The sequence below is a fragment of the Amblyraja radiata genome, chromosome 13 (assembly GCF_010909765.2).
Source record: "Amblyraja radiata isolate CabotCenter1 chromosome 13, sAmbRad1.1.pri, whole genome shotgun sequence".
In the NCBI taxonomy this organism is placed as follows: domain Eukaryota; kingdom Metazoa; phylum Chordata; class Chondrichthyes; order Rajiformes; family Rajidae; genus Amblyraja; species Amblyraja radiata.
In genome coordinates this window covers 30400848-30415051 of record NC_045968.1, presented here as the reverse complement: position 1 = coordinate 30415051, position 14204 = coordinate 30400848, and the positions used below count along the sequence as shown (strand labels likewise).

The 14204-nt window shown below is 41.6% G+C and overlaps 1 protein-coding gene across 1 annotated transcript in view; it reads right to left on the bottom strand.

The window, feature by feature from the left end:
• Positions 1–14204, bottom strand: part of ano7 (anoctamin 7) — a 64087-nt gene that overhangs the window by 27931 nt on the left and 21952 nt on the right. Inside the window, exons 9-12 of the mRNA XM_033031613.1 lie at positions 13760–13856; positions 8353–8496; positions 6537–6674; positions 3345–3443 (exon numbers count right to left, since the gene is read on the bottom strand). Of these exons, the coding sequence (XP_032887504.1) occupies positions 3345–3443; positions 6537–6674; positions 8353–8496; positions 13760–13856 (478 nt within the window). The remainder of the gene's footprint in view (positions 1–3344; positions 3444–6536; positions 6675–8352; positions 8497–13759; positions 13857–14204) is intronic.

The following is a 14204-nucleotide window of genomic DNA, read 5'->3' as shown; positions in this document are numbered from 1 at the left end:
CCAGTGAAGTGCGTGCAGCAACAACACAAGCAGCAGATCATTTAACACCAACACGTCAACAACTAGAAAGAAATATTGCCCAGATGGTAATTTTCAAGAGATTTTATTATTTTTTAAAAATTGTAAAGCCTTGTGAATTTGTGGAATTCTCTGCCACAGGAGGCAGTAGAGGCCAATTCACTGGATGGATTTAAAAGAGAGTTAGATGGAGCTCTAGAGGCTAGGGAAATGAAGAGATATGGGGAGAAGGAAGGCACGGGTTACTGATTGTGGATGATCAGCCGTGATCACAATGAATGGCGATGTAGGCTCGAAGGGCCAAATGGCCTCCTCCTGCATCTATTTTCTATGTTTCTATGTTTCTATGTTTACTTCTCTGGGTCTGATCAGCAGGTGCTGGTTGCTTGTTCAGCTTCCTTACCATCACAACTGAGCTTGGGTCAGGACAATCTGAGCCCCTCAAAAACCATCCTGTGAATCCCTTAAGCCAGACCAAATTTTTAACCTAACCTTCTCTTGCCCAGTTCAGTGCATTACTACTTCAGTTTAGTTTAGTTCACCTTAATTTAGTTTAGTTTACTATTGTTATGTGTACCAAGGCACAGTGAAAAGCTTTTTTGTTGCGCGCTATCCTGTCAGTGAAAAGACTATACATAATTACAATTAAGCCAGTGTGCAGTTATAGAATAAAGCCTATAACATTTAGAATAAGATAAAGCCCAGTAAAGTCTGATTAAAGATAGTTTAAAGATCTTCAATCAGGTAGATAGGAGGTCAGCACCGCTCTCTGGTTGGTGAGATGACGGTTCAGTTACTTTAGAACAGCTGTTAACACTGCCCATGAATCAAAATGAGTTCAAACTATCTGTTTGGCTCGTTCAAACTAGCCATGCTCTTACCCACTAAGCCATGGAAAGAGGGAGTGTAATTTTCTGTAATGAACCATGCCCCAGAGTTACGGCAGGGTAATTAGGGGGTCAAATACATAGCAAGACTCCTTTATTGGAGGCTGTGGGGTCAAATCCCAGTCCCAATCCATCGAGTCTGGATCAGTTCCTGTGGACTGGAGGGTAGCTAATGTAACCCAACTTTAAAAAAAGGAAGGAAAGAGAAAACAGGGAATTATAGACCCGTTAGGCTGACATTGTAGTGGGGAAGATGCTTGAATTGATTATTAAAGATGTAATAGCAGAGCATTTGGAAAGCAGTGACAGGATCGGGCAAGGTCAGCATGGATTTATGAAGGGGAAATCATAGAAAACATAGAAAATAGGTGCAGGAGGAGGCCATTCGGTCCTTTGAGCCAGCAATGCCATTCATTGTGATCATGGCTGATCGTCCCCAATATAGAAACATTGTGGACAATCATGCTTGACTAATCTTCTGGAATTTTTGAGGATGTAACAAGTAGAATGGATAAGGGAGAGCCAGTGGATGTGGTGTATCTGGATTTTCAAAAAGCCTTTGACAAGATCCCACACAAGAGATTAGTGTGCAAAATTAGAGCACATGGTATTGGGGCTGGGGTATTTACATGGGTAGAGAACTGGTTGGCAGACAGGAAGCAAAGAGTAGGAATTAACGGGTCCATTTCAGAATGGCAGGCAGTGACTGGTGGGGTGCCGCAAGGCTCAGTGCTGGGATCTCAGTTATTTACAATATATATTAACGATTTAGACAAAGGAATTAAATGTAACATCTCCAAGTTTGCGGATGACACAAAACTAGGTGGCAGTGTGAGATGCGAGGAGGATGCTTTGAGGCTGCAGGGTGACTTGGGTAGGTTGGGTGAGTGTGTAGATGCATCGCAGATGCAGTATAATGTGGATAAATGTGAGGTTGTCCACTTTGGTGGCAAGAACAAGGGGGCAGGTTATTATTGGAATGGTGTCAGATTGGGAAAAGGGGAGGTGTAATGAGACCTGGGTGCCCTTGTACATCAGTCACTGAAAGTAAGCATGCAGGTGCAACAGGCAGTGAAGAAAGCAAATGGCACGTTGGCCTTTGTAGCAAGAGGATTTGAGTATTGGAGCAAGGAGGTCCTACTGTAGATGTACAGGGCCCTGGTGAGACTACACCTGGAGTATTGTGTGCAGTTTGTCTCCTAATTTGAGGATGGACATTGTAGCTATAGAGGGGGTGCAGCGTAGATTCACCAGGTTAATTCCCGGGATAGCGGGACTGACATATGATGAAAGAATGGATCGACTGGGCTTATATTCACTGGAATTTAGAAGGATGAAAGGAGATCTTATAGAAACATATAAAATTGTTAAGGGATGGGACAGGCTACATGCAGGAAAAAATTCCTGATGTTGGGGGAGTCCAGGACCAGGGGTCTCCGTTTACGAATAAGGGGTAGGCTATTTAGGACTGAGATGAGATAAAATGTTCTCACCCAGAGAGTTGTGAATCTGTAGAATTCTCTGCCAATTCCACATCTAAATATGGAAGCCAATTCACTGGATTTATTCAAGAGAGAGTTGGAGATAGCTCTTCGGACTAACGGAATCAAGGGACATAGGGAGAAAACAGGAACGGGGTACTGATTCTGGATATTCAGCCATGATCATATTGAATGGCGGTGCTGGCTCAAAGGGCCAAATGGCCTACTCCTGCATCTGTTTTCTATGTTTCTAAAAGCATGAGAGCAGAGGATCTGGCCTTCATAATCTACTGCGATTGTGGCTTTCATATACAACATTAAACTTGGCTTCTCTCTCAGGTTGGGAGCCAGTCAAGGCCCAGGACTACTTAAAAGATAAGCAGGAAAGTTCTCAACAGGTGTACAGGGCAATATCTATCCATCTGTCAATACATGATACACAATACATTATCTGGTCATCATCTTGTAGATCTTTCTGCAACATTATAGTGGGCAATTTTGCCCCAAAGACCAACTGTGCCTAAAAATTAAGTGAAATTGCTGTAAGGCCCTTTGAGACATCCTGAGAATGTTAAAAGTGATGAAGAAATGCAAACCTTCCTTTCTTCTTTCATCCTCATTTGTTGCCGCCTTGCAGCAGCAGCAGAGAGCAGTGTGTAACACAGTGGAGTGAAGCCACTGTCTCATAGCACCATGGACACAGGCTACATCCTGCCCTCATCTGCAGTCTACGTAAAGTTTGCACAATCTCCCTGTGATTGTGATGGTGATCTCCCAGCTGCACCAGTTTTCTCCAACATCACAAAGACACATCGGTAGGTTAATTGGCCACTATAAGTTACTGCTAGTGTAAAAAGGTTGATAATATTGATGGTCGTATGAGGGAGGGTAACCTGCAGGAAAATGGGACTGCTGGAACTAGCAAGGAGCTGTTGTGCAGAGGTGAGGGCATACTCACAACTGCCCTGATGATGGTGTTTCCAGACTCATACATGATGATACTTATGATAGTGCGGTACAAAATGACGGACATCACGAACATTAACACCACAATGATCTAAAAGAAGAGAAGTTCATCATGAGTACATAGTCATCCAGTGACATCCATCTCATCATTCAATAGTCAACACGATATTCGCTACACAAAGAAATGTTCTTCTCTTCTCTCCCAAGCTGTCTTATGATGCAGCACTTAAATCACAGCAAAGTGACTTTGAACCAACTGGAAAGGCATTGGGGTGGCCACCTATACTTTGAGATGGGGAAAGGGAGGGTGTCCTACAAATGTTTTGTGAAGACAGGTTGTTATAATGTTTTTGGATCTGAGTACCATTGGCAAGGTTAGCATGTACGGCCCATCCCTTACATTTCGTGACAAGGTGTCTGCGAGATGCTTCCTTGAGGTGCCGTGATCTTGCTCCCATGGTGTGTTGGGGAGAGACTCAGAGGCGATAAAGAAATTGTGATGCGTTTCCAAATCTTCAACCTGGAGGGGAACCCGCACACCGTGGCATCCACATCCACCCACTGTCCTTTTTCTTGAAGGCAGTGGAGGGTGATGGCAGAGCGATCTAAGCGATCAATACACAGTTTGTACACGCTTCACCCATGGTGTGCCAGTGGTGGAAGGAATGATTGTATGAGGTGGAGGATGGGGTGTCTATCATGTGGGTGCTTTGTTTTGGGTATTGTCAATATTTGAGTGCGCTTAGAGCTGGTTTGATTCAGATGGTATTCTATGGTGCTCCTACTTTATGGTTTGTGGATGGTGGAATGATTTTAGGGAATCATGTGAGCCACAAAGTTGCTCTCATCATCACACCATTTTACGAGCATAGTCTGGTCAACCGAAGTAAAGGGTGACTGAAGAGCAAGATCTCAGAACAGGCACAAAACCACGAGTAACTCAGCACCAGTGATTTCTGTCCTCCCAAATGTGTGTGAGCTCTGGACTCATTTAAATCATACCACGAACACCCGTCTCTGCAAAACACTTAAATTCACTAATATTTTGCAGAGATATGCAAAACAACATTCACATTTACTCCCAGAACTAAACTCCCGCACTGGGTCCTAATTTAATTGCACAAGACTCCTCAAACATCTATTACAAACTCTGCCACAGGAAAAGATTACCATGCCAGAAGAGGAAAAGTTTCAAAGATGTCTTTAGAGCCTCCTTGAAAATAAAAATCACTGATTTCACTGATTCTTGGGAGTCTCTAGAGAGTATAGAAGGTGCATGCAGGATGGTTTTGAGAACCTGGAGTCCACACATCAGGAGCACACAGAAGCCCAGGCATAAGTGGAGGAAGGAAAAAAACAACCCCACAAACAACTCATCCATCTGGGCCCTCAGCATTGCTGCCCATCTGTGGAAGAGTCTGCAGTTCACACATTCACCTCAGCAAATGCCTCTGGACCCACAGTGTGAACAAGTCTGTCTCAAGCCTAAAAGGCTGCCTAAGAGAAATCATAAAAAGATACCACAGAGAAACAGGCCCTGTGGACATATCTCATTCCTTCCGACTGTGGTGCCTATCTTCACTAATTCTATTTGCCAACATTAGCCTATTTTTCCTTCCATACTTCCTCTATCCAAGTACCTGTCCAACACCTTTTAAATGTATTGTATCCGCCTCTGTCTGCTCATTCCAGATACCCACCCGCCCACTGTGTGAAAAAATTAGCCCTCAGTTCTCCTTTAATTGTCTCCCCTTTCACATTAAAGGCTTAAATTTGACAGTCAGATCAAGGCTGTTGTTAAATCAAGCTTTTTCCATTTGAGGCAGCTGGCCAAAATAAAGCCAATTCTGTCAAGGCAGCACTTTGAGACGGTAATCCACGCCTTTGTTACCACTCGGCTGGATTACTGCAATGCACTGTATGTGGGGGTTAGTGGGTCCTCCATCGCCCGTCTCCAGATGGTACAGAATGCAGCTGTACGTCTTTTAACTGGCACACGTAAACATGAGCACATTTCGCACATTTTAGCCTCACTCCACTGGTTGCCTATTCAGTTTAGGATCCATTTTAAAGTTCTTTTATTTGCTTTTAAATCCCTAAATGGTCTTGCCCCGCCCTACCTATCTGAGCTTCTACACCCTTATACACCCGCCCGCTCTCTCAGGTCAGATAATCAGCTGCTCCTGAGTGGGCCTAAAACTAAGCGGAAGCTCAGAGGGGACCGTGCCTTTGCTGTGTCGGCACCCAAATTATGGAACGATCTGCCTCTCCACATTAAACAGGCCTCTTCTTTGTCTGTTTTTAAATCTCTTCTTAAGACCCATCTCTTCTCCGTGGCCTTTGATACCCAGTAAGATGTCGACTTTATTTGCTTGGTTTGGTTTCTTATTTTGATTGCTTTGTTGCGTGGTTATTGTTTTTTGCTCATGTTTTATGTCTTTTGATTTATTGTTGTACTTCATATGTGATTTATGCGCCTTATGTGAGCTGTTATGTTATGTTCTGTTATGTTGTCTGTTTATGATGTCTTGTTTGTTCTTCTGTACAGCACTTTGGTCAACATTGGTTGTCTTAAAGTGCTTAACAAATAAAGTTGGATTGGATTGGATTGGATTAAATCTGCATCCCCTAGTTCTTCCATTCCAGCAATATCCTGGCAAGTCTCTTCTGCACTCTCTCTGTCGCCACTACATCATTCCAGAATTGTACACAATAGAAAAGATTTATGTTGCAGATTCAGCTGAATTTGTGGTCGATTATGACTCTAGCATGTTGATGGTGAGGGACAAAGGTGAGGTGAGGGACAGAATGCTATTGAGTCTCAAGGGTAGTTTGATGGATTCCCTTCTGTTGAAGGTGTCTGTCATCTGGCATTTATACGGGTTGGAACGTTACTTGCCATTTACCAGCCATAATGCTTGAATGTTGTCTTGCTGTGAGCAGGATGAGCTTCATTTGCTGAGGAATTGCACATAGTACAACCATCAGCAAACATCCCCACCTCTGAAGAGGCTGGAAGTGCTGTAAATTCATGTCTCTAAAGACTAGTTCAGTAACATAGCCACTGCATCACTATTCCCCCGAGTGCAAATGGGGAGCCGGTAACATTGCTGCACCTGGGCACAAATGAAGCACAAAAGATATAGCAATGCTGTGAGCAGAAAACAAAAAAATGACATCCTACCAAGATCAAAATCACCATCGAACTCGTAAAGATTCGTCGGAACCTGTCCTGCTTCGGAAAGAAGGGTTCCACCGCTCCTGTGATTGGGTTCTTCGCAGTCATGGGAGCCATGACCGTAAAATAAGGCCTGGGGCGCTCCTGAAATGAAATGTTAAACAGTCTGAATGAAGATGACATCAGTGCAACGTTAAGTAAATAACCAAGGGCCAAGAGTTTCCTCATGTACGATAACAAGGTCCTAAAACAAAATCATAGCAGATATCGCACAACCGGAAAAGGCAGGACTGCCAATTCTAGATCCCATCTGGAAGTGCAAAGAGGGTAGGTTAGGAAACAGGGAGGGTAGCATGGGACAAGAAGGGAGGCTTATCTTAGGTACCAGAAATAAAGACAGGAAGTGTAGAAAATATTGGGTTGAAATGTAAAGAGAAATTAGGAAAGGAAAGAGAAAGAATGAAAAGATACTAGCAAGGAAAATTAAAGAAAACCCAAAGATACTCCTAAGGAAAGAGCAAACAGGGATTAAAAAGTTAACCAATGTGTGGATAAGGGTAAGGTTCATAGCGAATAATTTGCAGTTGTCATTACAAAGATGAGAACATTCTAAGATAGTGGTAGAAGTGAAGGTTCATGAGTGATTTTGCAACTGGTAGGCTGTTGCCCATCTAGTTCACAGGGTCTAGTCCTCGACCCTTATTAAATTAAATATTTTAATGATTTAGACCTAAGGAGCATAATGCAGGTGATACATTAAAAAAGTGGCAAATGGAATTTAATGTACTGACATGTGTATTACAAGGAAATGGATTTGGGTGAGTGCAACAAGGCAAAGAAGTGAACGCGAAGTACAATTGAATGAAGAAACATCTGCATGGATGTGGCTTATGCCCACAGGTCCTTAAAAGTAGAACATGTCAATTAAGTTAAAAAGGTTCGAAGGGTACTTGCCTTTGTTAGTCAAGGCACAGTTCATAAGAGTATGGAGGTTTAGCCAGAATTGTACAGGACACAGCTTCACTTCTGGTCATCACATTACAGGAAATATTTGACTGCATTGGAAGGGTGCAGAGGAGATTTACATAGTCATGGTCAGAATTGGAAGATTGGAGCTACGAGGGAAGTATGTTTTCTTTGGAACAGAAGAGGCTGAGGAGACTTAATCAAAGTGCATAAAATAAATGAGGGGGCCAGATTTAGTGAATGGGATTTCCCCATGGCCCAGAGGCCAATGACCAGAGGCATAGATTTAAAGTAGATGGTGGAAGGACTGGTGGAGAAATGGGGAAAGGATTTTTCCACTCAATAGATCGTTGGAATCTGGAACTCACCACAGGTGGTGGACGCAGAAACTCTGATCATATTTAAACAGTGTTTGGATGAGGACCTGGAAAACTGTGTCCTTTAGAGCCAGGGACCCAGTGCTGGGAAATGGGAGTGGACTGGGGAACCCTTTTTCAACCAACACAGACATAATGGGTCTAATGGCATCCTCCCTTGTTGTATATCTTTTGTGTTTATGATTTTGACAAGAAAGCCAGCTTTGCCAATTATCTGAGTCATAGCTAATGGCCAGGGTACTGTGGAGAAATCCTTGGAATTATGGAGTTGGGACTTTTGTGTCTAACTAAACCAAAGGGTAGTCTGAAGGAAGGTGCTTCTCGTAAAGAGACAGCCTTCTGCATTGCATTGGGTTGCCATCTTCAATTACTAGAAGTCTCTGGAACTTCTAACCTTTCGACATGAACAGATTTTCGCTGATACATTAGGAAGTTGGCGTACATTAAACACTGATCTGATTTCATGGCCGCCATTTTACCTCAGTTTCGTCACAGTTTAAGCATTCCCATCTATAAGCCAGAATTGCAGTCTTCCTCTTCCAGTATTCAAGGAATGTTACTGCCCACAGCGACATGAAGATACTAAAGATCACGGTGCCCACATGATCAAAGAGATGACCTAACTGGAGGAACAAAAGGCAGGTCAGCGGTCAACAGCATGGATCTGAAGAAACACAAATTCATACTTTTCAGTGTTGACAATTAAAGGAAGTGTTTCAGATTGTTTAAGGTGGTGGTTGATGCATATACAATAAAGGTGTTTGAGAGGCTTTTTGATAGACACACAGAGCGATGTGGATCATGTGTATGCATAGGCGATTAGTTTAACTTGTTCAGCACAGATATTTCAGGCTGGATGACCTGTCCCTGTGCTGTATTGTTTCATATTCAAAGTTAACTGAAGGATTTGATCGAGGAGATGGGCTAATTTTGTCTGGTTTAGGGATAATGTTAGCGCGCAGTGGAAATACTCAGCAGGTTTAGCAACATCAGTGGAAGGAGAAATAAATTTAAAGTTTTGGGCCAAGGACTCTATGATAAAATAAATCTATAACCCTCCATTGGAGCTGGAGGTGAACTAAAAATTTCAAAATGAGATTGATAAATATTTTTTAGATAAACATTTTAAAAGCCATGGAACCAAAGTGGATAAAGCAAAGTCACTATGCAGATCAGTCATGATCTGAATTGATGGCAGAACAAACCCGAGGGACCGTATTGCTTTTCCTGTTCTTGCGTTTCAATTAACACTGGGTCCTCTTTGTGGGAGCCACACAAGTGAAATATATTGCAAGCGGTCTGATCTTTGCTGGAGAGAGTAGGTGAATTAAAATTTGGTCTCAATCCAAACAAACCCATTCCTGGTCATTAGTTTATGTCTTCTAGTCTCTAGTCAGTAACTCCTACTCACTAGTCAAAGACTCCCTCTTGCTGGTGAATCAGGAAAAGGGGCTTGCCAATATTAATATGAGAGAAAAAAAAAGATGAGATTAATGAATGACAAATTGGCAAGAGCAAATTATTCCTAATCCATCATTTTAAATGAATTTGGAAAAAACATTATAGATGGGATTTTGCTAAATTCTTACAATTTAGATTAGAAAATAATATATATTGCTGCATAATTTAAGGACTCTTAAAGAATGAGTGAGGGGAACCATAGACCAGCATGCTCTGAATGATTAGGAAATAACAAGGGGTAACATATGTATTAAGGCCATTCTGGATTACTTTGTATTAGTATTTACAGTGGGGAAGTTATTTGGATTTGGGTCATAGATTAGCCATAATTCCATATAACATTTCAAGAAGATAAATGACCTGCTCTTCTTACATTTCTTTTATCCTTTAAATTATACAAAAATCTATCAATACCATGTTTAAAATTAAGTAACTAATGTAGTGTTAATTGCTATTTGTGGAAAAGGTTTCATACTTCAATTGTTCTTTGTAAGTATATTTCCTCATATCTAATTGACCTTCTTGTCTCTTCAGAATAAATAGCTACACTTAACCTAAAACTTGAAATGTTCAAATCACCCATAACCAAACTTCTAAAGTAATTGTTACCTCTTATTGCAATTAACCCTTTGGGTTAAGGTATTATTCTGTTAAATCTACATTGCACTCACTCTAAAGTTAATAATACTCTACCTTAGGCCAGAGACTGTTTAAAATGTTTTGTACAGCTGAACATTTAGCGCCATTATTGTCTTCACTATTGTCTTCATTATGCTTCTACGGTGATTTGCTTTTGTTGACACAATCCATTTCCTTGAGCTATCAAACACGTTCTCTTCTAATACTATTAACTATCTGTATAACTATTTCTATTTAAAATTTACTATGAGTAAATACTAATACAAAACAATTGTCCCCATCCCCTTATTTTCATTTACATTATGAATATTATCACCATTCAAGTAACCCAATGTTGTTCTCCATTACCCTATTTTACCTAATTGTATTTTCTTTCCTCTCGCTCCTCATATCTTTTGGATTTGGATATCTAAGCATCAGAGAGAAATACAGCGCAGAAACAGGCCCGTTTTGGCATCAAATTCACATCGTCCACCCATTTTGTAGTAATCATACATTTTAATCCCATCTTTTACATTCTCCCCACATTCTCTTCTAATCCCCCCAGATTTACCACTAACCATACCATGGGCAGTTTTTAGTGGCTAATCAACCTACCACCCACATGGCTTTTGGGGATGTGAGAAGATTCTGGAGTATTCAGGGGAAACTCACTGTGGTCATAGAGAGAATGTGCAAACCATACAGACAGCGCTGGAGATCACGATTAAACCCAAAATTCTGCAATGTGAAGCAGCGGCTCTACCATCTGTGCCACTTTTCAACTTTAATTTTTAAAAATCATTGATCCATGTATGTATGTCCTTTGTCAATTTCTTTTCATAATCGTTTATGGCATTTTTCTTGTCAATTTACGTTGATCATTGTATCTCTCCCAATCATCAGGAGTTTTGAAAAGATTTTTTTGCTTTATTTGATCCTTTACCTTTTAGTTTGTCCTCAATTGGTTTTTTTCTAGCTTCTTCCAGCTTCGGACGCTAGCTAAAATAAAACAATTCCTCCAGTTTGATGACCTCGAAAAGATCATCCACACATTTATCTCCTCCTGCCTAGATTACTGCAACTCCCTCTACACTGGCATCAGCCAATCTTCCCTGTCCCGCCTGCAACTGGTCCAAAACGTCGCAGCAAGACTCCCTGACGGGCACCCGAAAAAGGGACCACATCACCCCGATCCTGGTCTCTCTCCACTGGCTCCCTGTGCGGTTCCGAATAAATTTCAAGATCCTCCTTTACGTCTACAAAGCCCTTAGCGGGCTTGCCCCCACCTACATCAAAAGTCTGCTTACCCACCACACCACCTCCAGGTCCCTCAGATCAGCTGACTTGGGGTTACTGAACATCCCACGGTCTAGGCATAAACTCAAGGGCGACCGTGCCTTTGTGGTTGCAGCTCCTAGACTGTGGAACAACATTCTCTTCCCATCAGAACTGCCCCCTCCATCGACTCCTTTAAGTCGAGACTTAAAACTCATCTTTACTCTCAAGCCTTTCTTGACGTCCTCTGAGTGAGGGCTATATGCATGTATTTATGTATGTACTTAATCTATGAACCAATGTTGTATAACGTTAGTACCTCCACCAATGTAAAGCACTTTGGCTAACGAGAGTTGTTTTTTAAATGTGCTATAGAAATAAAAGTGACTTGACTTGAATTTTGCTCCTTAAGAGCATGAACTGGTTGACTCTTGCATCTTTTGTTTTAAACACTGTGTTTTACTTATTGACTAATTCACTGCTTTAATTTGTTGACCCTTGTTCCATTGTGAAGAAGTCAGCCCAACCTAACCTATTCCATTTCTCCAGAGATGCTGTCTGACCCGCTGAGTTACTCCAGCTTTTTGTGTCTATCTTCTAATTAGAATAGCTGTTTAGTTTTTCTCCCTTTCAAACATCACATTCAACTTAAGCATGTAATTATTACAATTAGATAAATGTTTATATAACATTGCACTAATTACCTGCTGCCAAATCTAATCTGTCCTGCCTCTTGTTGAAGATGAAACACACTGTGGCAGAAACCCATTCCGAACACAGTCCAAACATTCCTTACCATCCCAGAATGTTGAAACAAAGAACTGCAGATGCTGGTTAATACATAAACAGGACACAGGCCCAAAACATTTCCTATCCAAGTTCTCCAGAGATGCTGCCGGACCTGTTGAGTTACTCCAGCACTTTGTGTCCTTTCGTGCTTTACCATTCAGCATGTGTTTCCCTCCTTTTGTCCATGAGTTTGTCTATACTGTACACTTGTGTATTTTATATTTTAATAACTTCCACAGTTGCATGACTCTCAATACAGTCTCCAGTGCCTTCCAATTTCTTAATTTGACCCACAATCTCTTAACTGTTGGCTTACCTTTCAATATATTCACTTATCATTCCGATCTACTTCACGGAACCATATTCATTATCTTTCCGTATATCCCAGTCTTGCCCATCGTGGAGCTATTTCCCAGTAGCCTACCACATCTTCTGTTCAATGTGTGCTTGCAATTCAATTACTTGCTTTCGTGTCATTTGCAAACTTATTAATCGTGCCATGCACATTCTCATCCAAATATTTGATATAGATGGCAAACAGCAATGGGCCCAGCATGAATCCCTAGACTAGAGGCACACCGCTAGTCACAGGCCTCCAGTCCAAAAAACAACCTTCTACCATCACCCTCTGCTTCTTTTCATGAAGCCAATTTTCTATCCAGTCGGCTAGCTCTCCTTGGATCCCATGTGATTTTACCTTCCAGAGCAGCCTGCCATGCGGAACCCTGTCAAATGCCTTGCTGAAATTCATATATACAACAACTACAGCTCTGCCCTCATCAACCTTTTTGGTTACATCTTCAAAAAACTCAGATTTGTGAGGACGACCTTCCACATGCAACTATCCCGAATGTGCATGGCCCTTGTCCATCTAAATGCATGTATATCTTATTCCTCAGAATACTCTCTAGTAACTTTCCAGCCATAGAAAGTCTCTAGGCTTTTCCTTGCAGCCCTCCTTAAATAGAGGCACAACATTTTGCCACCTCACCAGTATTTAATGACTCTTAAATCTCAGCTCAGATCTTACAGAGTGGACACATGAGGTAGTTAGATCCTTCCTCACAGATTCAGTTGTTTGTTTCAGGCTATTATACTGTGCCTAACCCCCATTTCTGATAGAACGCCAGTCCTGGTCTGAGTCAGATGGTGCTCCTCCCAATGGTACACTTCTTTCTTGTCCAAGTCCAGATCCTATTGTTCCCACCTTTCTACCCCCTGCCACTCGTTCAACCAAGCCACATGTTCAACACCCCAACTACAAAATCTTCTACTATTTTGGCCTATCCTGGGTAATAACCATTGAAGTCCTCAATTTAGCACATTGTAGTCACCAGTCAAGACTTCCATCCAAGTTTATCCTATGCTGTTAGAGCCAAAATAGTCCACAGCTGTATATCACTCCAATGTCCCTCACACTAATCTCAGCAACCTAAGACATACAAGATTCTGGATCTTACCTTCAAAGGATTTTATCATCTCCCTGATTAAAGTTTCACATGCACAGATCTCCTTAAATCTATCTGTTGTATTTGTCTCATTAACTAATGGGTTAGTGACATCCATATTCTAAACCTTGTGTGCAGAGATTATTTCTGCATTAGTGACCATCTTATATATAATGCCATTGTTATAAGTCTCCATGACATTTCCAGAGTAGCCATACTTATATCCCACTGAAGGGTAGTGCAGAAAGTTGGGTGACACAACCTGAACGTAGGAATTTAGAGCAAGGGTTACCTTATAGGTGTTGCATATGCTGATGAGGTTCCAGGGCTTGCAGATCTTACAGAGTGGACACATGTTGTAAGTGGATCCTTCCTCACAGATTTCCTTTCTGGGCATGGACACGGAAAAAACTGAATCAAGCGTCACACACCACATTGTCACACAAAGTATCCAACAAAATAATGAACCAAAATAATGCTGTAAGGTCTGCAAAAAAGGTGCTATCATTCAATTGTATCATTGCATTGCAGTTCCCTTTTGAACACATTCAATTGTATCAGTTGGCTTAATCTTTTGTATCAGCATGCTTTGAGGAACCTGTAGTCCTGTCAGCACCACTTCATCAGAATTGTTTCTTGTGGATAAGAAGTTGGAGACTACTCGTGTAGGTGGTACACTTTAACTGCTTTGCTCAATACAAGAAAATCTTCAGCTGGTAAGGTTGTGCAAGGCCTGC